The sequence below is a fragment of the Leishmania braziliensis genome, chromosome 36, assembly GCF_000002845.2.
Source record: "Leishmania braziliensis MHOM/BR/75/M2904 complete genome, chromosome 36".
In the NCBI taxonomy this organism is placed as follows: Eukaryota; Euglenozoa; class Kinetoplastea; order Trypanosomatida; family Trypanosomatidae; genus Leishmania; species Leishmania braziliensis.
In genome coordinates, this window is record NC_009327.2 from 567,221 (window position 1) to 589,505 (window position 22,285).

Genomic DNA, 22,285 nt, shown 5'->3' on the forward strand with positions numbered 1-22,285 from the left:
TGCACTCCCCATGTATGCCGTAGTGATGGTGGGTGGGTAGCGGAAAGAGAGGCCAACTCACTCCCATGGGGGGGGAGTCCGCTCCTTATTTTGTTTTTTTTTTGGCTTCGCTGTGTGTATGCGCTTCGAATGTATAGGCGTGAACGAGATCAGCTACGTGAAATGTCCGCGTGGAGGTTCGTCATGCAAAGGCAGCAGACTCAGGAGAGAACGACGCAGAGGTGGGGGGGGGGGGGGGGGGGTGACGGTGTGGAAAAAAAAACGAGGAGAAGTAGGATGGTATGCCTTTTTGCGCTTGCAGGGTGCAGCCTTTTGCTCTGGAGCGTGCGTGCGCACAAAAAGCGGCACTCAAGCGTCGGAGAGCACCAGAAGGGAGCAAATGAGGAGGCCGCTAGATCGCTTTTTAGGTGTTTAGAGGTGCTCCAGCAGCAAGGCGGAAGGGAGGCAGGTAGGGGGGGGGGGAAATGCGGAGACAAAACGGGCATAGACAAAACGCCTCCACAGTGTTGTGACCACATCCAGCAGCAGCAGCAGCAGAGGTCTGTGGGCCACTTCAAGACAATAACCCAAGGAAGGTAGTTCTTTTTTCACTGCCGTTTGTCCTGACAACGGCATAGCACAGTACACTGTACTGTTCGATTTCAAACCGAATACTATGCACCACTCCCCCACCACTACAACCTAAACAGTCCTAGCGGTGGTGTGTACACGCATTGTAATTCACATCCTGCAAGTGAAGGGAAGCAGTCACTTCGCACATAATGCCCTCTCCCTCTTTCCGCCTCTAAGACCATATGTTCTTGGTGAGTAACAGCGAAGACAGTACCTCCTTGAAGTTCTCTATGGTAACGTGTCCCGCAGCGTCACCTGCAGCGGCAATGGCAGCTTCCTGCTCTGCTGTAAGACCGCCGCCACTGGTGCTTACGGTGCTCGTTGACGAGGCTGTCGCAAGGTTGCGGCACGTATTGCGCAGCTGCGTGACCGTTATCCAGCGCTGCGCTGTCACATCAATCATCTCAAACATCGTCTCGAGATCTCGTTCTGTGAAGAGCGGCGAGGTGAGTTTTTCCTCACGAATCTTGCGCACCTCCTCAGCGAGAAAGGCCCGCGGGTCATCAGGGCGGTGATAGAGGACGAGTTGGAGCAGATGCCCAAAAAGCTCATTCAGCTGGTGGTCTTGAACGTACCGCTGGGTGCGCTGCACAGGGTCAACCTCGTGGTCGGCTGCGCCGTGGGATGGGATAGCCGACATGGAACACTAGAAAACAAAAAGGGGGGAACTCGTCGAGGCCGCCGAAGCCTTGCGTTGAACGGCGTGGTATTTTTTTTGGGGGGGCAGAGGGGAGGGGAACGCCACAAAGGAAAGGAAAGAGCGCCACTACAATTGGACACCAGGAGAACAGGGGAAAGGGAATCAGGCAGACCCTGGAGGGCTCAAGACTACACATGAGGTGGTGCGGATGCGTCGTGTTCACTTGACGCTGCCTATCCGCACTGCGGCCTACAAAAGCACCAACATTCAGTACCCCGACGTCGCGAGCAACCGAGCACCAGCACAAACAATAGCGTTGCTTCGTATGACATGCAAACATCTCGGGTTTGCTGTGTAAACAGTTGGTCGTTGGGAGGGAGCAACAATGGTACAGGTGGAGAGCCAGGATAACAACTCTACAGCTGCCTTCTCCGTTTCGCCTTGAACGCCTTGCAGAGGGTAGTGGGGAGTCCATGCAAGAACGGAGGTGGAGAGCCGTGTGTTTCGCTGTCATTGCCGGAACTGAATCGCGAACAAGCAAATGCAATGGGAGACGAACCCAGAGAGAAAGACTCTCGTGCTGCACGTGCGACTACTGAAGAAGCAAACCGTATGACCGAAGGAGAAGAGGGGGCCCTCAATATCGTCACGAGAAGCGCTGCCCTTCCGCCCTACCTCTTCTCTCTCTTCAACAACGACAACAGAGATATGAGAGAGCAGTACCGCTTTCTTCTTGGGTTACTTCTCTCTTGCGATGGTCGGTGTCGGGGGGAGGGAGGGGGGAGGAGGAAGGGAAAGGAAAGGAAGGGGCCTCATTGAGAGCGTAGGAGTGGTGAGCAGACGGTGGGGGTGAAGAAAAGAGGCGAACCGATAAGCGAAAACACAAAAATGAGCGTCGCCACCGCAATGCTTCGTCTGTCGCTTCGCAATGAGTGCAGAAACATTTTCGCCTACACAAAGGACGAAAAAAGAAAAGAGAGAAGGCTGACAATCTTGTCCATGCGTGCGCATGCGCGTCTACTATAATGATGCACGTAGACGTCCAGACCGACAGTGAGTAGGACAATAGAGGATATCTTAGGAATCAGAAGAGAGGGCGAGCAAAGGTAGCACACCTAGCACTGATTAATCAGAGGGGCAACCTCACAGGGAACTAGTGTGCCCACCACGTCTCCGCCACTCCACCCGTTGTTGCGCTAACTCCAACTTCAAGCGGCTCAGCCGACGCTGCATCGCCAGCTCCTCCGTGATGATGTCGCGCTCGGCAGACTCTGTTGCCGACGTCGCGGTGGTGTCATCGAGCAGATTGTACCTCGAGCGGGTTGTTGTGGCGAGGAAGACGGGGTAAACGGCACTGCTGAGAAGTAAAGATGTTCTGGTATGACATGACGACGGCGCCGCGCGGTTCGCCACTGAAGGTGCCATACGGTGCCCAAATGACGAAAAGCTGGGCATCTTCGCGGAAAAGGCTGATCTGAATGTCGTGTCACGGCCTGCAGACGCGGAGCGTAGCCGTCCATTACGAATACCAGGTGGCAAGGCACTTAAGGCAGAGGCCACGCGCCCCGAGAGTGACCCCTCGCGATACGTGCTCTGCGCGCGTCTTGTGTGTGGGCTGTCTCGGCGAAGACACACACCAGCTTCGATGGAGTCCCGAGAGATCGGCCACGACTCGTCTTCGGAGAGGGGCTGCGGGGACGCGCAGCTCCCCTGTGACCGAGTGGTGCTGGAGCGGGAAAACGGCGCGAAGGAGCGAAGGGAGGGGACAGCCCGTGAAAGAGAGACAACGTCTGTGGAGCATAGGTGTGATGCGTCGATATCGGTACGCTTATCGATGCCACGAGAAGAAGTGCTTGGTCCGGTCGAGGAAATTGTTTTCTTCGGCGAAACAGTCTGCATTTTCATCAATGATGGCGATGCAATCGTCTCTGGAGTCGAGGCAATAGAGGTGCAACGCCCAGAGTCTTCCTCGACGGTCGCCCTAAGCTGCCGTTGCACGGAGAAGGTAGGGAAAAAATGCCGCCCCTTATTGCTTTCAGGATTTGTAATGCGGATAGTGTCCACCACGGTACCACGCGGCGTGACATACGTAGAAGATTCCGTGTCGGTAGAGAAGAGCCGGCGGGCTGTCCGGGTATCATCGATCAGGCGGTAGGGAGGTGATGGCATTTCAGCCTCAGCACACTGCCCTCGACCTCGCTGCGTAGAGTCACTCTTAGCATTCATCGGTGCGTGCCCGATCGGGTTCGATGGCGAGCTGTCGCATACAGAGACAACAGTGAAGGAGTTCTTGGATGACACCGACTCTGAAAATGCGGCTGTAAAGGCGGAGGACGTCGAAGAGGGAAAGCGATGCAGCGCCGCAATCCTGCCATCCGGCGCAGGTCGCTCAGTCGTGGCGGCGCTGCTCGAGCCGTTTGAATAATACGTTGTGCGATCGCTCGTTTCCGTGGACGAAGCTGCGTAGCTTGCTGTGCGTGGTGGCCTACGCGTGTCGACACCAACAGCCTCGACGACCTTGCTTACCCCTTTAGCGGAGCTGGATTCCAAGGCAAACTGCGCAACAGAAGACCTGACTGCCAGCGGAGAGGTCTCTGGTGGAGAGGTCATGGTGAACATCGACGCGAGTGGAATAGGTTGTAGCGGCAACGAGGGCATGGTGTGCGGCTGACAGGGAGGTGTCACGTTATTCCTTTCCCGTTCGGTGAGCCTATGGGGCAAACTCGTAGTCTTAGCAGATGCACTCACTGCCACTACCGCCGCGCCGAATGCTCGCGCCTCTCGCGCCAGGCGGCGCTGGCGCACAGCTGCCACACGCGCCTCCACAGAGAGCGGCGCTGCATCCCCGGATGATGTGGTCATAGTACTTACTCGCCTGCTGTCATGCATAGCGTTTGGCTCGCTAAAGCGGATTTTGCGGATAAAGCCTGTGCTGCCGCGTCGCGTGTCACGGCCCTGCGTTGGTGCAAGGGTGTCGGCTGCCCTCGCAATCTCGCGCGCTGGCTCACCAAATGGTCCTCGCATGCAGTGGGGCTGTGTAGCTCGCGTACTTACCTTGTACTCAACTGCGTTTTCGGTGGTTCTAGAAGAGGACACGCTGGTGCGCACGGTGCACACGCTTACAATCAGCTGCCAGTGCGAAGGGGACTCCCTCTATTTCCCGCCTCCAAAGTGCTTGCGTCCTTCTTTCAAGAGTGGACATAGAAAAGAAAGAGTCACAGGAGTACACTGACAGTCGCACAGAGCACATTCAACGACGGCTACCGGTCGCGTACGCCAGTGGGATGTAGAAGTGAAGCGTGAAAGTTAGGAGGTAGAATACGAGGTGCAGGTGGTGACGCAGATAGGGCGAATACGGCAATAAGTGACGAGTAGACGATACAGCAGTAGCCGTCTTGCCGTAGACTTCACGGCACAAGGTTTAGGGTTTCCTCTTGTACATACATATTCACATCACGCGCAGCAGTGGGGGGAGGAGGGAGGGATAAGAGAAGAGAGCCAAAGCAGAACAAAAATAAAAAAAGATACGAAACGAAGAAGAAAAGTTCCAGAAAAGCGGCACGGCGAAAACAACAACAGCAAAAAGGACACACGCCCAGGCCCCAACCGGTGTGGACCGAGGGAGCGACCACTCCTCCCGCTGGGGTGGGGCGGAGAGAGGGAGGGGGGGGCGGCCGCGAGAAAGAAAGACTCGCCCGCTGACAGAGAGCGCCCTTCGTTCCTGCACCACCACCACCCCCCGCCCCCTCCCACGCCGCAGTAGCGAAACACCTACCATCTCCGCTCCACTGAGTGTCACTTCAGTGAGTGGTACACCACCATGCCGCTCGCTGTCACCTGCGCAAGCCTGGATGACGACGCCAGGGGTGGTGCTGATGACGCCGCAAGATTGTACGGGACTGGTTTGCAAGGAACTCGGTAGGCCTGAGATGGACCGACAAAATATAGGTCTGGGGCGAGCAGGAGACTCGGCGTGCCGGTCACCACGGTGCCCTTCATCTTAAAATCCGCTTGACTCGCAAGGTAAAGCAAGTAGACAGCCTCGCCGGTGCGCACAACAGCACGGAGAAAGCGCCACCGGAGCTGCGCTCGACGCCGGTGCGTCTCGTGGAGGTCTCCATCTGCTCGGAGGCGTGCCATCAAGCCTTTCAGCAGAGCGTAGGCTGCCAGGTTCCTAAAATCCAGCGCCGCACCTGGTGCTCCCCCAGCGAGCCCATTGGTGAACAAGTCGTGAAAGAGCGTAACTGCCATTCGTTCTCTGCCTCCGTCCTGCCGCACCTTCGTGCGCAGTCGCTCAAAGCATGGGTCTGCCATCTGCGACTCACTCACTAAAGGCACGAAAGCGTCGGGGGCTCCAGAGTTCGGTACCAGCGGTGACGCCTCCGACCGTTTGGTCGCCTTCTCGTTCGCGCCCTCCGCAACGGCAGTCCTCTCCTTAGGCCTTGGGTCCTTCTGCCGCCCGTCGTGCTTTGCCTCGTTGCCGCTCAACTTCGTCGGCGTCGTGCGCATCTGGGTCTGCCCCTGCGGTGACTGTAGATCTCTGTCCTCGTCGAATACGTCGAGTCCGTGCTCCTCGAAAAAGTCACAAACTCGCTTCTTCTGGGCCTCTGCTCGTGTCACCGCGGCAGCAGCAGCGTCAAGCGATAGCTGATCCTCGTTGGCGAGCAAACCGGATGAGTTGGCGCCGCTATGCGTGCGAGGGTCGCCGGTCAAGGACTCCATGAAGTAGAGACCCTCCATAAAGGATTCCGATTCGTCGTTGCTCTCGTCCTCGTGCGCTGCCGAGCCCGCCAGTGAAACGCTGGCGCCAGCACCAGACACCGTCGTCATCTGCGCCTGGCGCGCCTTGTTGACCTGCCGAAGACGCCGCAGCTTTCGATCCTCGAGCAGGGCATCCTTGAGCCGCCCCGAGAGCCATCGCCGCTGGTCAGTGTAGTAGTGACGCGACCATTTCTGCACATCACCCGGGGTTTGTAAGACTGCAACGGGGATGTTCAGGTACGGCAGCAGCGACTCCTTCTGCACGCTGTTCCCCGGTGCAAACTGGAGGGCAAACCTGCAATAGTTGCGGCTTGTCCGTCCGCACTGCAGAGTCGGGAGCAGAAAAGACCTGCGCATCGCACCCCTGCTGTTGAGTTGCTCCTCGCCATTGACGTCGTCCTCATCTTCGTCACTGTCCCTGCCGGCTCGTGAGTGTATCAGGCCCTCCACCTCCCTCGGCGGTGCGTACGGCACTGTGCTGCGATAGTCTCTCTGACTTGTGCGCGCCGAAGTTGAGGCGCCGCTGCACACAAGTGATGCGTCATCATCAAAATCTTCGTCTTCGTAGTCGTCATTCGAAGCACCAAAGCTCTGAACGCACGCTGAACCGCGCCAAGACCCCAAATTTGCAGCACCCTGTCCGCAAAGCGAATCTGAGCGCGACTTCCGACACGTGCCACCTGCAGGTACAGCACCATTGACATCCAGCCACGTGACCATCGGTGTAAACATCAGCATCGCGTAGTCGGTCGGCTCCGTCAGTCCACCGTGTAAGACGACGTACTGCAGTGGACGTAGCCTTCCCGATTTGGCCGCTTCATCACGCACCGCGACAAGCGTATACTTGCGCATGAACTCTGGCGCATCATCGAAGAAGAAGAGACGGCGGTACCGTGACGCACTGAGGAGGGCGGCCGTCTTGCTGTCGGTATTACCGGAGCCCATGCTGGTACGAGTTGCTGACGCGCGTGCCCACGGCAAACTTGTAGAGGAGGAGCTGTGTCGCTGCCACTGCGACGGTTGATGTCGGAACCCCGACTGTCGCCTGATCGCGACCCCGCTGGCACCGTGGTCCAGAGACGTTCTGGATAGACCCAAGACACTGTCGCCATTTACAGGCTGATGCACAGGCGAGTTGCTGTGCGAAGAGCTCCCGGCCAAGGCGAGAGCAGCAGCGGCTGCAGGGTTGCGCATTACAATTCGCTCCATCTTCTCCCGCGTCACTCGGTTCACTGCATTCAGCTCCGCGACTAATTTGCGCGACACGTTGCACGACACCAGCGACCACGACATTCGCCTTAAATCCAGCACGAGAAAGCCGTACTTGTTTTGCGGCACGGGAGGCAGCACCACACTTGCCTTGGAAGGCCTCTGCCCCAGCGCGTCATCGTCATTGGTGTCATCTGTCACCGTCGACGGAAGAGGAAACATCCAGCTCTCCAGAAACGGGTCGTACACGCCGCCGCCGCCGGGGATGAGAATATGGAGCAGCGGCTCCCACGTGTCCTCCATGCAAAATGGTAGCGGGCTCTCCGGTGCAGTCCTCGTCTCAACCCGCCGCCACAGAAACGTCGATGGCTGAAATAAGTGCACGTGTGGCGTAGGGGCGGTGTTATCCTCCAGTACGTTCATCTCCATCAGTCCCAAAACCACCACCATCGCGGAGGGGGCGTGGTACGCGACCGTCACGAGCTGCAGATGCTGTGCGCTAACAGAGGGCGGTGGTGGCACACCAGTCCAGACGCGGTTTCGAAGATCAAATAGGTGCCCTAGCCAGCTGTTTTGCTCCCGCTGATGAATGCCGCCAAGGACGAGGAGACTATGTAAGGGGGGGATGTACACCATAGCGTGCAAAAACACCGGCCCCGGTCCCTGCGACCGTTCGCAAGCAATCTTCTCCCATCGAGTTGTCTCGACCTCGTAGGCAAAGAGGTCGTCAAACACCTCGAGCTGACGGTGGCCACCATGGATGTATATTTTGCTGCCAATGAGAACGCCGGCGTGGTTGGCGCGGCCACGCGGGACGACGCCGATGCCGCGAGTCTCCCGCCAGAGGAGTGTGCGCTTCTCGTGGCAAAAGACGTGGTTGCTAAACTGTCCTTTGCTGTTCACACCACCGAAGACGTACAGGTCTTGGCGGTAGCACACCCCGATGTGACCGGCCTTGGGCAGGCCACCTTTCTTTTCCGGCAGCACACTCCCGCACACGCCGATAAGAGAGCGTGTTGAAACAGCGGGCGCGTGGTTGTCCTGCCCAACAGCGCCGCCACCGCTGTGTTGACAATTGGGGTCCTCTGTGTCCCTCTTGAAATCATTTTCCAAGCTAAGGCTGGGTACCATTGTCAGCGTTGTAGGTGCCATGACACAGCTATTCGTGGAGTGAGGTGTAGAGGCAGCTAGGTTGGACAGAGGCAGCGGTGCAAGCATCGTGGGCAGCCCAAGGGTCCTTGACATGTTGCGCGGTACTCGGGAAAGAGAAAAATAGCGAATAGTGAAAGAGGCAACTTGGCGAAGTACTGGGCTACCACCGAGCGCACCTGAATCCATCAGAGTCGCACAAAGTAGAGAAGAAAGCTGCAGAGTGGGGGGAGGTGAGAAACTGAGCGACGCGGTCTGGCGTACTCAATTTGGACGTGAGGTGCTTGTTGAGACAGATGCAAATGAAAGAGCGAACAGTGCAGTGGGCGGAGAGAGAACACCAATGGATTCATCAAATCTTCAAAGGAGCGGGCAGCATAAAACACCGCTACATGTACAGCTTTCTAGTGACGCAGGGTCCCTGGGAGAGAGAATGAGAAGTGGTCGTAGCAGCGTCTCCACCACCTTCACATTCCCCTCAGCACTTTCCATGCTACTACGCCGGTGTCCTCCACCAGCTCATCTTCACCTTTTTTTTATTCCTTTGGGTGATTCGCTTCTTCGAACTCTGCCAAGTAGTCTGTGACAAGGGGGTTTGCGTGGTTGTGCGGTACGTGGGTGGGTGTGCGCGCGCGGAAGGCATTTCGCAAGGGTCTCCGAAGAAACGAAAACCACCTCGGCACGCAACGGCACTGAAGAGAGAGATGCCAAGCGGCGTGTCCGGAGCGTTTCCCCACTAAAGTATTTCGCAGAGTACAGCCCCACGGGTTTTTCGCTGCCTTGTTAGCCTGAGGACGAAGGTGGTGCAGTGGTAAACCACAAAGAGCACTTGAGCATGAACGTGAAGGGGAGCACTGGTGTCTCCACAGCCTCTCGCGCATTTATGTCATTCACCGTCAGCTGCGTGCCCGCCGCTGTTAGACTCGCACTGTACGCATCGGCCCCCTCGTTCAGAGCGCGAATCACCTCTGCCATGAACACCTCCGTACCCGTGGAAAACGTAACCTCTGGAGTTGTCTTCTGTGTAAGCAACCTCTGCAGCGCAGCGCTGTGATCGAGGGCCAGCTGTAGCTCCTTGTGCACCCCGACGACGTACCGCATCTTCGACTTCCCCATCTGGATCTCGTAGCGTGCCATGCACAGCTCTGACGGTGTCAGCGGCTGTCCAAGAGAAGACATTCGTTCCTCCAGTGCGCGCAGCTCTGCCGCCACACCCTCAGTAAGAGTCTCCGAAGACGAGGTGGGAGACGCCGAAGAGGGCATTTCACCACGAATAACAAGGTTACTGTGACGCAGAACATTGAGCTTCCGCTCACCCGCCTCTGCAGCCGCTGATTCGGCTGCAGAAGCAAAGGTTCCCTCGAAGGATTGCAAGTCTTCTGGAGTGAGACGCAAGGCGCGAGCCACATCGAGAACGATCTTCGCGATGGCCGCCTTCTGTGCCTTCCAGCGTGCAGCTTCCTTTTCCAAGTAGGCGTCGAGGATGCGCACCTGCTCTGCCTCGTGCTCCGCTGCCCGGTTACCGGCTGGTGTTAGCGTATCCTGCGACTCTCCACCGAGCACCTCCGTCTCGAACGTGGACTCCAAAACAGTAACACAGAGCTGCTCCGGATCGCGCCAAAAAGAAAGCGGCCGCTCCGCCGACGTGGGCCCAGGCGGGACAGCACCAGCCACCGCGTCGCTGACCACGCTAGTGCCCTTCAGCACCGTCGCCTGATGAAGGAGTGATTGGCGTGTCTTTTCCATAGCCTCCTCTATATCTTCAAGACCCGCCCTAGGGATGTCGCTCTGGTAGACGTGCTTCGCGTTCTCGGAACCTTTAGGTGGGGCAGCAACGTCACTTGGCCCCGCCTCTTGCGCTGCCACTACGCGCTGAACGGTGCTGGCAAGCACGCTGGCCAAGTCCGCTGCCCGCGCCGAGTCGCCATCGGCGAGAGCGATAGTGAGTTCGCGGTGTAACCGCAGTGCGGACGGATGGTGCTGGAACACGCTCGACAGGAGCTCCATTGGATTCTGCAGTGGTTGGTTATTCGCCTTTCCGCAGCTATCACTACTGCTGCCAGTTGATGCTGTGTGCATCAACTTATCGGAAGAAGCGGCTGCAGCGAGGTCAGGGATCGACGCTGGAGACTGGTGAATCTCACGAATGCTGGCGGACGCGCGTGTGCAGGTGATACTATGCCACGAATTCGACTGCCGAAGTGCGATGGGGCACAGCGAATTCAGCGGCCTAAGACGTGGCATGGTAACTCTTCCCCTTACGACCTTCAGGAAACACCACCGAGAAGTAGAAATAAGAAAGTAGGGAACACGTGAAGAGAGAAAATAAATGTGCGACGCACGACACCTGCACGTCAGCGCAGCACAAGGTAGAACTCATGTGGCCCATTGGAGACGACGCTGGGGAGGGGGGCATTCTCTCGTTTACAAGATGTGGCGAGCGAGGGGAACATCGACTAGAAAACACTGAAGGCCATGCTTTAGTCCGATGAAACGTGTCACGTCAAGACGCAGAACACTATCACCGCAGTGGGTTAGCACGGGACGAAGAAGGCTAGTGTTCTGAGCGGAGGTACAACGCTATCAGACGTGCACGCTGTACCAGGCCGAAGAGACAACCAGGCGTTGATACTCCCTGGTAACACTAGGGCCTCGCTGCGTCCTTCTTATCAGTTTCTTCGCCTTGGGTTGGGCATTGCTTTGGGGCACACAAACACACGTACCCCCCATCCCCCCCCAAAAAAAAAAAAAAATAAAAATAATATTGTGAGCAGAGATGCGCCAAACCACACGCCATCCTGCTGAAGCAGCAAACCACTTTTGGCGCCCCTCCTCCTCCTCCTTCGCATGCTCAAATCACACGCGAAAGGTGCGGGAAAGACGAAACAGAATCGGGAATAGCCCATGACGGAGCACTGTGCGAGCGCACCTACCACAAAAAACGTGTGCGAGGCGTCCACCAGAAATGAGCCCCACAATCTTGGTGATGGCACTGGGCCAGGAGCAATACGTGACAGCCCTCCCCACCTCTCCGCCGCCTCCTCCCCCTTTCAACAAGTCTCCAGATGCCTTTCCATGTTCTCGCCGTCTCTGTCTCTCACCCCCTCTAGCGCATACAGAGACGGGAAGACTGGATGCGACGAAATAGAGAGAGACAGAGATGACGACAACATCCAAGCGACTTCACCCCAGCTCACCACGGGTGAGTCGCTCCTTTCCTGATCGTCCATCCCGGGCCCACGCCGAAACAAACCTACGCTGAAACGCTTTTTAGGGGAAGCCACGGCTGCCGTCTCCACAACAGAGGTGAAATTTGATTTTAAACATGATGCACAACTAGAAACGAGGGATAAACGGCAGGGCGTGGATGAGACGGGGGGAGGTGGGGTGCTCTAGAAGCGATCTAAGTCCAATGTAGTCAGAGGCGGCGGCGAGAAAGCCTGTCTGTGTGTACATCTGCGTGGGTGTATTTGTGTGATAGCGGTAGGGAGCAGCCTCCACATCATCACACATAGAGTCACGCATACGTCGCTGTCCGAACTCCTTCTCCAGTACGGGTCCTAGCCTCGTCATTTTGGCACCTATAAGACTCAGCTCAGCATCTATCTATATATAGAGAGAGAGATAGCAACGCCACAGCACAGAACACGATGGTTCAAAAGCCACCTTAAAGGATCTAGCGGTGATGCGGAAGTGGCAACAAGCAAATGCTTCTTAACGCACGCATCAAATACAAACAAAACACGCCATCCCACACGGAATGAACAGAAGCATCACAGCTGTAGGTCACAAGTGACGCCCATAAAAGAAAAACAAAGCATTGCCCGCGAAAACCCCCTCTAAAGCATGCAAGAAGTATAAGAAGGATTCGGCATACAGAAACACAGACAACAGCAAAGCTCTCCACGTGACATGCGTGCCAGGGCGGCACACCATGCGCCAAACGCACCTTGCAGCTGCTCGCAGCGAGTAACCTGTCGGCTATTGGCGCACTACACAACCAACGACTTTATGAAGCGCTCGGCGAGGGATGGGTCAAGCTCAACCCGGCGCCGAAAATGGTGGTCGCATGCCATTCGGCTGCGAAGGATCCGGAGGCGAGCCTCACGGTCGTGCTCGTCGCGCAGCGCCTCGCCACGCTCCTTGGCTTGCATTCCTCTGTGGTACAGCTCCATGCACCGGTCCGCCTTGCAGTGGTCCTGCGCACCGTCGGCACTGCCATACGAGCGTTCGTCACTATTCTTGCCTTTGCTACCGTTACCGTGCGTGTGGTCACGCTTAGCAACGGCTTCGGAGCCTGGGAGCGTCTTGATTAGGGGATGAAACGTGCAGCTCTTCAGTTCCAACACTTTCCTTTGAGCTTCCAGTTTCTCCTTCGAGACGTACCCATGCTTCCAGAGCCGTGCAGCCTGCATATCCCACTCCTCTTGCGACAGCACTGGGCCTCGCAGCAGCTTCTTCTCGTAGCCATTTGGGTCCTCCTCGCGCAGTTTTTTCAGCTGTGTGCGGGCTTCTTCTTCCAACTGAGCTGGTGTCTGTAGCCGCCTATTTGCTGAGGCACGCTCGCGAGTTCGATCGAGCTGAATTTTCCCCGCCAAACGCGCGATCAGCAACTCTTCCACCTCTCGATGTCGGCGCTCCTCCACAAATCGTTTCGCCATGTCCTCCTTTTTCTGCTTCGTAGCAGTGGCACTTGCGTACAGGCGGTTGCTCAGCGCCTGTGACTCTGTCTTGCTCATGCGACTACGTGTCGTAGACGCCGGCCGACTGGACACGCCGGTTGTGTTGACGTTGGCACGACTACCACCGTTGCCATCTTGGGCACTCTTGGAACCGCTGTCCTCGGCGGCGGCGGCGATGTTCGTTGAAGAGCGGCACGGACTTGCGTTCTGGTACAGACGCACAAACACCCCGTCCGGACTCGTCAGCATCTCCTTCTGCTTTCGTAGCCGCTCCTCTTTCCGGGCGATCTCCTCCTCCAGCGAGCCGGAGAGGATTCGCTCACGAATCCGTTCAAGGAGGTTCAGCTGGAACACCTTATTGCGTCGCTCGTCACGCTCGCGGCGGTTGTTGAGGTGGTAGAGTCGCTCAAACGGACTACGCCTCATTGCGTGCTCCCTCTCTGCGTCGTCATCGGCGATCTGCTGCTCCAGCGCACCCAGTTTCGACTCCACCTCGGCAAGCAGCTCTTTCTCCGAGAGTTGGGCAGATGTCGTGGATGACACACGGCTCTGAGACGCTCGCTGAAGCGGCGTTGTCCTCTTGACGCTTGCCGCGCTCAAGGCTTGGCGCCCGCGAACTGGTGAGGATACGGGAGACGTGAGCGATTTATACCGCGTTCGGCCTGGCTGTACACCCACAGCCAAATCTAGAGGATACATGCCACAGCGAGAACGGAGTGGGCTCTTACGCGCCGGCGAAGCCGCCACGGGTGGAGTACGGTAGCTCTGTGAGCGCCCCAAGCCACCACACCCATCGCCGTCGGGCGAGTTGTGTCTCCGTGACGCATCTGAGTCGGCGTCACCATAGTCTAATGCAGAGCCGCAACGGCGGTTATCATAGGCTCCAGCGCCATCGCAGCGGTCCACCCATCCACCTCCTCGTACCCTTGACCCTCGACGATCTTCGCAGTCGTATCGCAGATGCTCCCCATCGCCAGTTGCTTGCGCTGATTTGCTACGGGTGTGACGCGCCTTTGAGCGAGGAGACCGCCCAGCCTCTTCGCGGTAGCGACTATTACTCCTTCTGCCTTCATTGAAGTGGGAAGACTCAAGTAGTTCCTCTTTCTTCTCAGTATCACCGCCTATCAAGGAAGAAGTAACAGCAAAGCGCACACGTTGCCCAGCCGCAGAGCCGTATTGGTCCTTCACATCCCCGCGGTTTCTTCCACTGCGGCGCCGCTCCGAGCGTGAACAGGATCGCTCAGCACCAGTGACAGCGGCTGTAGCGTACGCGTCGTTATCTGTGTAGGAACTAGAGAACGAGATGTGGTGAAAACGCGCGGGATCGGCGCACAAAGGCGGCGGTCGCCTGGCTTCGCTGTCACAGCGGAGGCGCCACCGATGCCGTGGGGATGCCTCGTCCGAGAGGCTCCGGTGTGAATGCATTCGGTGCTCGTCGTCCAGCACATCGCTGTCCTCGCTGTACCTTCTGTTACGGCCAACTGGTGAAACCCTGGAAGAGGCTGAGGCTCTTCCGTGCTGCGACAAGCATCGCTCCCTTTCACCGTCACAGACGTCTTTGATAGGAGAGCGCCGCTGCGTCACCTCATCACTATGCCGCCAGCGGCGTGGCCGTTTCGAGTCAAAACTCCTCTCGCGGCCGTAGCTCTGCAACTCTATTAGGCACTCTTGCACCAGCGCGGCGCCGTCCAAGCTTCCGACGGCCATGTACCGCGAACCATGGCGCCGCACCGGTGACTGTGACAACGAATGACAGTGCCTGCTCCCCCATAGCCCTTGATCTCTGTAGTGATATGCCCCCCATGGGGCAGAGGGCGTCCGCCATGATCGCTCATTCGCCACTCCACTGAACATGCCACCGCTACGGCCCCTCACGATGGTGCCCACGTTGACGTCTCGGCAACTACGTGGTGCGTTGAACTCCCGTACTCGCTCCGTTGTACTGACTGATTGCTGATCGTCATCATATTCCTCGTTGTATCTGACCGGGGTGAGACGAGACCCACGGCCGCTATGGCCTTGGCGATTTGGAAGGCACTCGGCGCTCTCCTCGCCTATGGAGTTCACAGAGCCGCAAGACCTGCGGTGACAGAGACTGCCCTCGCTGCTACTGTGAGAGGATAGCAACGCAGAGTCGACCAAATCATGACCTCTGGAGGAAAACGTAGATCGCTGCTCCCCTCGAGGCGCCTTTCCCTTTTGCTTCGAAGCACCAGACGTTTTGGGCTGATCTCTTGTGGCAAGGAGAGAATTCACTTGTGACAGCATGGCAGCTTTGGCTCCGATGTCCGCATAACTGCTCTTCGCTTTAGGGTCTGCCGATGACACAGCATACGCGCCGTGTCGCGTAGCTTTGCCGACACTTCCCGCACGCTTGCGAGACGCCTCCCTTTGGGTGCTCGACGGGGCCTGCTTAGATGACCCTGGCGCAGTCTGCTTGGACGCCTTCAACCGTTCGCCCTCTTTCTGCCGCTTTTCATCATCCCCCGCCGCCACAACTGACGGTGTCAGTGCCTTCTTCTCGAGTGTATCGTCCCCGACGCAGAGCTCAAGAGACGACTCGCTCCTGCGGTCGGAAACGGCAGCGGCGTGGTGGCCAACGTCATCGTGTTTCCCAGGCAGTCTTTGCGCATCAATGTCCCCGGACGCGCCATTCTCCACAGCACAGGGCGGACAACGGCGCGGTGAGACTTGAACGCTTATGGTGTCCTCAGAAGATGCGCCATCCATGGCAAACTCAATGGACGTGCCAGTTTTGGTGCTGTCCGACCACGAGAACGGGATAGAGTCCATAGACGTGGGAGACAGTCCAGCCGCCATTCGGGATCGCGCTGTGCTTTCGGCAGCCGCGGGAGATCTTTCCGCCTTTGGCGACGTGGACAGCCTTATTGTTCGAATGGAGGGAGTAGGAATGCTCATCTGGTCCTCCTCATCGTTTGTCCTCGCATCAGAGGCAGTAGGTGGTGCCATAACGGGTGTCGGGGTGCACGAGTGGGGAGCGACCGGAGTCTCTGCGGGTGTGAAAGCGGCCTGCGCTGATCCCTTCGCCGCATGCACCACGTGCTCCGAGGCAGCAAACTGGGACAGGGTGCTAGACTTCGATGCACGCACCACGCTCCACGACTCCTCCACCTGAGCTTCCTTCTCCTTGGAAGACGTGCTATTACGCACTAATGCATTGCCACGATGATTCTCCAGCTTCTCCTTTGCATCCGAAGTGCCTTTCTTCACGCCCTGTCCACTCTTCATCTGGTCCTCTGCCACCCATTTACCTGCTTTTTCAGTTAAATTCTTTTCTCTGGAGAGCATGTCGTGTTAGTAAACGGCGGCCGAATCAGCGCACAGGTTAACGGAGAAAATGGCGGGGAGAGAGACGTTGCGTAGCGGTGGTTTTGCAAGCGTTTGTTTAACTGTGTATGCGGCGATCTTGACACGCTCGAAGAACGCGCCCTAAAAGGCGCTACAGTACAGCGCACAAAATAAAGATAGAAGACTGTCAAGTGGAGCCTTCCGCACAGCCACCAACACCGACTCACGCCTGCACACACAGCACCACAGAAAGAAAAGTTCGGCCTCGTACTTTTCCTTTTTTGTTGTTGTTGGACGTATTGCGGGAGCGATTCGTGCGCCGATGCGTGGTGATTGCGAAGGTGGGCGGTTGTGTGTGTATGTGTGTGTGTGTGTCAGAGAGAAGGGAGAAGAGGGGAGAGGGAGAAGAGTTGTGTGTGTGTTTTGGTAGTGCATCCATTCTCTGCCCCCCGGCATGGCCTCACCTCCTGCCCACCCGCAGCCCCGCAGGCCGCCACGCGGTGCATCCCTCTCGGAGGCGGCTCAGACGCCCCACACCAGTGGGCGACGAAAGCCGGGTGAGATGCACACGCGCCGACGCCACGCCACGCCACGCCCTGGCCACCAACGACATCAACAGCAAGGCATCGCGCTGAACTCCCCCTGCGTCGACGGCGCTTGACCCTGTCACCACCAGAAGCAGCCCGGCACGTTGTCAGCACTATGAGAGGGGGAGGGGGGCTGCTGCCCGGCGTCCCCACAGAGAGAGAGAGTGGTGGGGATCGTGAATCGTGGGGATACCATGCGCTGGGGTGTTTCCCTGGTCAGCAGGGGAAAACAAAAAGAAATCAAAAAACAAGCGAGGTCATACCAAAGCGGTTTCAAAACGAAGTCAGTAGGCCAACAGACCGAAAACACAGCGAATACAGAGAGGAAAGTGTACAGCACGCTGGCGGGGTCACAACAGCAGCAAGAGGTCACTCGATGAGTCTCACCGGAGTCCCTCTTCCGATACTTCCTTCGGGCTGCTCTTGGGTCAGTATGCTGCCACTGAGAGACTCGACGAAGGATAGGGAAGGCAATGCCATTTGATGTGCGGGTGCTCCTGTGGTGCGCCCGCACACAACCAACGTTTTCTGGATTACCTCGCATGCACACGAAGACGCACACACAGTGCTTCCAGAATGGACGTCGAACGCCTGCCACGCAGAGCTCATACGTGCGTCCAATAGAGTCGTCGTCGTGTTGGGAAAGGAGAGAGGTGGCCTTATGTTTTCTTGTTCATTTCCGCGTTAAGTAATCTGTATTAGATTCGAGTAAAAACAACGAAAGCAACGCGACGTCATTACTTGTGTTAGGCGAGGATGAGGCACAAGGGAAGAATGCGGCGTGCACGCTGTCTTCGGGTTTGCGTGCAGTTCCACCACTTCAGAACGTTGCAGTCTTAGCAGGCAGGCTGACCCCTTCACACACAGCATGTCTCGGCGCACCTCCGCTCGCTGCGGCAGCTGCCACCTTCTTAATCGTCTTCAGCTGCTTCAGACGCTCACGTCTACCTAGACGTTTCTTCGCCTTGGAGGTGCCATGTTTCATCGTCCCAGATGTTGGGGTTGAGCTCGTCGCGCTGTTTACCTCATCCGCATCGTCGCTGTGCTTCTTGATGGGGACTGCAACGTCCACTGAGGCATCCACGTTACACTTCTTCTTTGCCACCTTCTTGAGTCGCTGCAGGCTTCCTACGTCGTCCTCATTCAACGCTGAGCGTGGCAGTTTCATGACGTTCCCCGTAGCATGCGGCGTCTTCGAGTAGTCGAACGACATCCCAAGGGCGGCAAACATGGCCTGCTGCACTGCCGACTTTCCGCTCGCCGACAAGGCAGTGCTGCTCTCCGTCCCAGCCGATCCGGAGACCTCAGGTGCGGCTGTGATAGGTGATGGGTGTGGCACAGTTGCGGTCTGTAGAACGGGCGCCATGCGACGCAACTCGAAGCTGTACACGTAGTGTCCGCCAGCTGGCAACGCGCCCGAAGCCCCTTTTAATGGCTTCGCGGTCCTAGCCAAGGTGGGCGGCTGCACCAAGGTCGACGCCAACACGCTTCCATCATCTTCTGCCACTGACGTGGCTGCCTTAGTGAATGTCGCCATGCGACGCACACCAAGTCCGAGAGCGTACGTCCAGACAGTCATGAGGTAGAAGAGAAGGCTACCTTTCGCTAAACTGCCTGGTGACACCTTCTGAAGAGATTTCTTCACGAGCTCCGTAACGCTGGGGAGCTGTACAGGCCGTATGGCAGCGGCGGTGAGGGAGCCGCTGCGCGGCGCTGAAGACGTCCACTCAGTCCTACTGGTAAAGTTTTGCATCAGAGTTGCGAGCGAAATGTTGCTTGGACGGGCACCACTCACGGACCATGCGTTTGAAGCCGCAGGAGCTACTAGATGATCACCGACTTCGAGGTCGCCTGCGGAGGACGACGCTTCGCGCGCGGAGGTAGCATGGATGGGCGCAAACCTTGCTGAGGCCTTGGCGGCATCCTTGCCAGCCAAGATCCCACCCGACGCGGCTGCCAAGAGCTCCTTTTTGGCGAGACCGTGCAGGGGGAAAGAAAATGTGCGCATTTCCTCCTGGCCGAGCACCCACATCACCGCGGAAAGACTAGGGAGAACGGTGGCACTCTCAGACAGCGGACGGGAGTCGAGAAATGTTTGCTGCAGCGCTGGGGTCCTGTCAAGATTGCACCCGACAATGTAGCGCAGCGTCGCGTACACGGCGTTAGAGAGGTAGGTGATGGCGCTGTTCTTCTCTTCCTCGACGGGGGGTCGCGGCTCCGCGCCGGCGTAGTGCACGGCGTCCAAGACGGAGTGGAGAAAGTGGCAGTTCAGTACAAGGCTACCTTTGTTCGTCGAGTGCGTCTTGACGGAGGTGGTAAGCAGCGCACGGCCCGTCTCAGCCTCCGCGGCCGGCAAATTCCTGTACTTGAGCTTACAGTACGCCCGCCAGCACGACCCGGCATCCACCTTCGTGGCGCCGCGCACCAGCGGTGGCACATTGATGGCATTCCCCATAACGATCATAAAAAGAAAGACCATGTCAACACAGCTGGTGTGCATGATGGAGGAGACGAGCAGCTCGCCCTCCGTCGGAGCGGCGCTGGCTCTCTCGTCACACGTGTCGTCGTCGACGGACGACTCCTTCAACGCTGGCCTCAGTGCTCCCCGAGTCGCACCCACAGACACTACCATCAGCTTTGCCTGCGTCTTCTCCGTATCCTCTGGCTGCTCGTCATCGCTGCTGTCCGCCAATTCGATGCGCACACCAGTGGCCACCATTGGACCGTCCGGCTTGCGGCGACGCACCATCGCCTCGTCAGTGCCTTGCTCCGCTGTGCTTTTTTGGGCAGCCGCGGCGGCGGCGGAGTCCGCCAGCATTGCCTTGGCAGCGTTGTCTTCTGCCATTGCCTTCATCTTGGTTTTGGCAGCTGCGGCGGCCTCCTTTTCGTTTTCGGCATAGAAGGCATCAGTGCAGGTGGCCACAAACGCCAAGACGCGGTCAAGGCGCAAAATACAAGGCTCAAATAGGACGTCCTGCAACTTCGTGGCAATAGAAACTTGTTGGGGAGCTGGCCCGCAGAGCGCGCCGCACAGCACATCTGAATCCTCCGAGATGAAGAGAAAGGTGGGGAGGACAGCGGCTCCGCTAGCGATGGCGCAGGTCACCAAGGAACGCTGTAGATCAAGAAGTTTGTAGTCCGCCTCCCCCACCACACCGCGGCCGCTTGTCAGCACGTATGGGCTGCTGCCGGCCGTGGCACTCAGCCTCTTATTGCTCCCCTCACGCGCTCGGTACGCATCGGCCAGCTGCCCGCACAGCTTTTGCACCTGCACATCGAGGTCACCGATGCCCACCAGAGCGTGGCGGTGGGCGCGCGCTGTCCCACTGCGATCGCGCTGAGAGTCAAGCGCGAAAATGACAGCTGACCTTGCCGAGAGATGGTTGGGATTGAGAAAGGCACGTAAGGTATCAAGCCCGAGTGTCTGCGCCGCGTTTGTGGCGTCGATCAAAATAAAGTCAAAGATAAGTGGCTCGTGCCTTGAGCCGCCTTTTGGCACACGACACAACGCACCAGGTGAGGTGCGCGCAATAAACTTGACAAAGTCAGGGATGCCCATCGTTGCTACGAAGTGTGGTGGTGTGGTGTGGTGAGAGAGAGTGAGAGAGAGACAGTAGAAGCGAGGGGCGAGAAAGGGAAGAAGAGTGTGTTCACTCTCCGCGACAATGGACGGCACTCCACAGCTCCCAAGTGGAGGCACCGAGAGAGAGAATGGGTACACAGCCAGAAGAAAAAGGGAAAACAAGACGTCCTGTGGTCTCGTTGCTTCTGGGACGATGCGTGTGTGGTCGTGTGTGAGGCGCGCAAGCGCAGATGCGGCGGTGGAGCAACGTGGGGAGCCGAACGGGAAATGGCAAAAGAGGCAATCGAATAAGACGAGATGGCGCAAAAAAAAAAAGGGGGGGGGCCTGAACACACACACACACGCGCGCACAGGTGGAAAATACAACACACCGCTGCCTGCGTAAAGTACCACATGCGTGTACATGAGGGAGCGACAGACGCAACTTGAAGTGAGGCAACCAGCAAACATGGTCACACCATTTCTCCTCAGCTCCTGCACGTACTTCGAGTGCAACTCCGCAGGTGATCAGAGACTTGCGCGCCTTCCTTGCAGTGCGTCAACCAGCGACCGGCGTGCAGGCGTCCAAGAACAACTTAAAGCAAGTGAACAACAGTAAAAACAGATGTCGCCAGTACATACACACACAAAGTAGTAACGCCAAGCCTGCAAGTGGGTACCTTCCTTCCGAGGGGAAAAGGGGGGTGGGGAGCAGATGAGCACGATGAATTCGGAGTGCGAACAGAGGAGTAGGAAGGCGCCACAATGTAGAGGGGGAGGCCTTGATGCAGTGAGAACACCCAGGATACAGCATCGCCTTGGATGAGAAAGAGATACAAGAACGACTTGAACGCATGATGGCTACACTCCCTACATTACCTTGGGGGAGGAAGGAGAGTGCATAACAGCAAGCAAGCAGCGGTGCGCATGCCAGAGCGCGGATCCTACCCCGCCCCACCAGCCTCACGCACTGTCTCGAATTCTGCTTTCAGCTGTTTGATCTTCAATTCATACATGCTGCGCACTCTTTGCAGCTGCTCTGCAGCCCCCTGGTGCTCCAGATCGGCCTGCAGACTCTCCCAACGCTTCAGGACATCCTGTGTCTGATTTTCTGCGTCCTCAATATCATCCGCGAAATAGGTTGTGCCAACGCTCTCCTTCGCATCTGTGAGGAGCTCGCAGGCCTCCGCGAAGGAGTCCATCAGCTCGTCGACTTGCTCCTTTGTTGTCAGCTGCTTTCTTGATGGCGTTTCGGTGGTGGTGTGCTCACAACGCTTGGAGACATCCAACACTGTATGATCAGCGCTGACCACGGCAGCAGCCACTAATGCCCTTGAGGACGCAAAGGGACGTCGAATGTATGCGGCCAGTGGTGGCACAGTCTGCCTAGCCCCTAACACGACATCAAAGCAAGGCCTGCAGCGCATAGGAGCAGCACTGCGCCTTGAGATGCTCAAAGACAACATCAGTAGCAGACAACTCGCAGCTCCAGTGAAATGGATGTGCCTACCCGCGTTTGTATGAGCGCCTATGAGGAGCAAAAGAAGTTGAAGGAGAAGTTTGCTATGAACTCATGGCAAAAAAAAAGACAGAGCGAGCAGTGTCAAGAGTGAGGCCGCCGTTGCGTAGTTCTACACCATCAATGAGGCAGAAAAAAAAAAGGTAAGTACCGATAGTAGAGGCACGCTCTTGTCTCATCGTCGGCTCAACAACGCCACCAAAGAGGCCCGACGAACGTGAGTGCACATCCAGCAGAAGTGCCTCCATCCTTACC

General features: G+C 57.4%; 7 protein-coding genes across 7 annotated transcripts; all 7 read right to left on the minus strand.

The window, feature by feature from the left end:
• Positions 1-784: 784 nt before the first annotated feature.
• LBRM_35_1590 (conserved hypothetical protein) lies at positions 785-1,252 on the minus strand (the record flags this gene model as incomplete). The annotated part of the gene is made up of 1 exon (XM_001568730.1): positions 785-1,252. The coding sequence occupies one exon, from the start codon at positions 1,250-1,252 to the stop codon at positions 785-787; it is 468 nt and encodes a 155-aa protein (XP_001568780.1).
• Positions 1,253-2,395: 1,143 nt separating this feature from the next.
• LBRM_35_1600 (conserved hypothetical protein) lies at positions 2,396-4,276 on the minus strand (the record flags this gene model as incomplete). The annotated part of the gene is made up of 1 exon (XM_001568731.1): positions 2,396-4,276. The coding sequence occupies one exon, from the start codon at positions 4,274-4,276 to the stop codon at positions 2,396-2,398; it is 1,881 nt and encodes a 626-aa protein (XP_001568781.1).
• Positions 4,277-5,047: 771 nt separating this feature from the next.
• LBRM_35_1610 (conserved hypothetical protein) lies at positions 5,048-8,560 on the minus strand (the record flags this gene model as incomplete). Its single annotated transcript, XM_001568732.1, has 1 exon — positions 5,048-8,560. One exon carries the CDS (start codon positions 8,558-8,560, stop codon positions 5,048-5,050), a length of 3,513 nt encoding a protein of 1,170 aa, XP_001568782.1.
• A 594-nt stretch (positions 8,561-9,154) lies between these two features.
• Positions 9,155-10,615, minus strand: LBRM_35_1620 (conserved hypothetical protein; the record flags this gene model as incomplete). Its single annotated transcript, XM_001568733.1, has 1 exon — positions 9,155-10,615. The coding sequence occupies one exon, from the start codon at positions 10,613-10,615 to the stop codon at positions 9,155-9,157; it is 1,461 nt and encodes a 486-aa protein (XP_001568783.1).
• Positions 10,616-12,363: 1,748 nt separating this feature from the next.
• On the minus strand, positions 12,364-16,302 carry LBRM_35_1630 (conserved hypothetical protein; the record flags this gene model as incomplete). Its single annotated transcript, XM_001568734.1, has 1 exon — positions 12,364-16,302. One exon carries the CDS (start codon positions 16,300-16,302, stop codon positions 12,364-12,366), a length of 3,939 nt encoding a protein of 1,312 aa, XP_001568784.1.
• A 1,467-nt stretch (positions 16,303-17,769) lies between these two features.
• Positions 17,770-20,508, minus strand: LBRM_35_1640 (conserved hypothetical protein; the record flags this gene model as incomplete). The annotated part of the gene is made up of 1 exon (XM_001568735.1): positions 17,770-20,508. One exon carries the CDS (start codon positions 20,506-20,508, stop codon positions 17,770-17,772), a length of 2,739 nt encoding a protein of 912 aa, XP_001568785.1.
• Positions 20,509-21,455: 947 nt separating this feature from the next.
• LBRM_35_1650 (conserved hypothetical protein) lies at positions 21,456-21,977 on the minus strand (the record flags this gene model as incomplete). Its single annotated transcript, XM_001568736.1, has 1 exon — positions 21,456-21,977. The coding sequence occupies one exon, from the start codon at positions 21,975-21,977 to the stop codon at positions 21,456-21,458; it is 522 nt and encodes a 173-aa protein (XP_001568786.1).
• Positions 21,978-22,285: the final 308 nt, after the last annotated feature.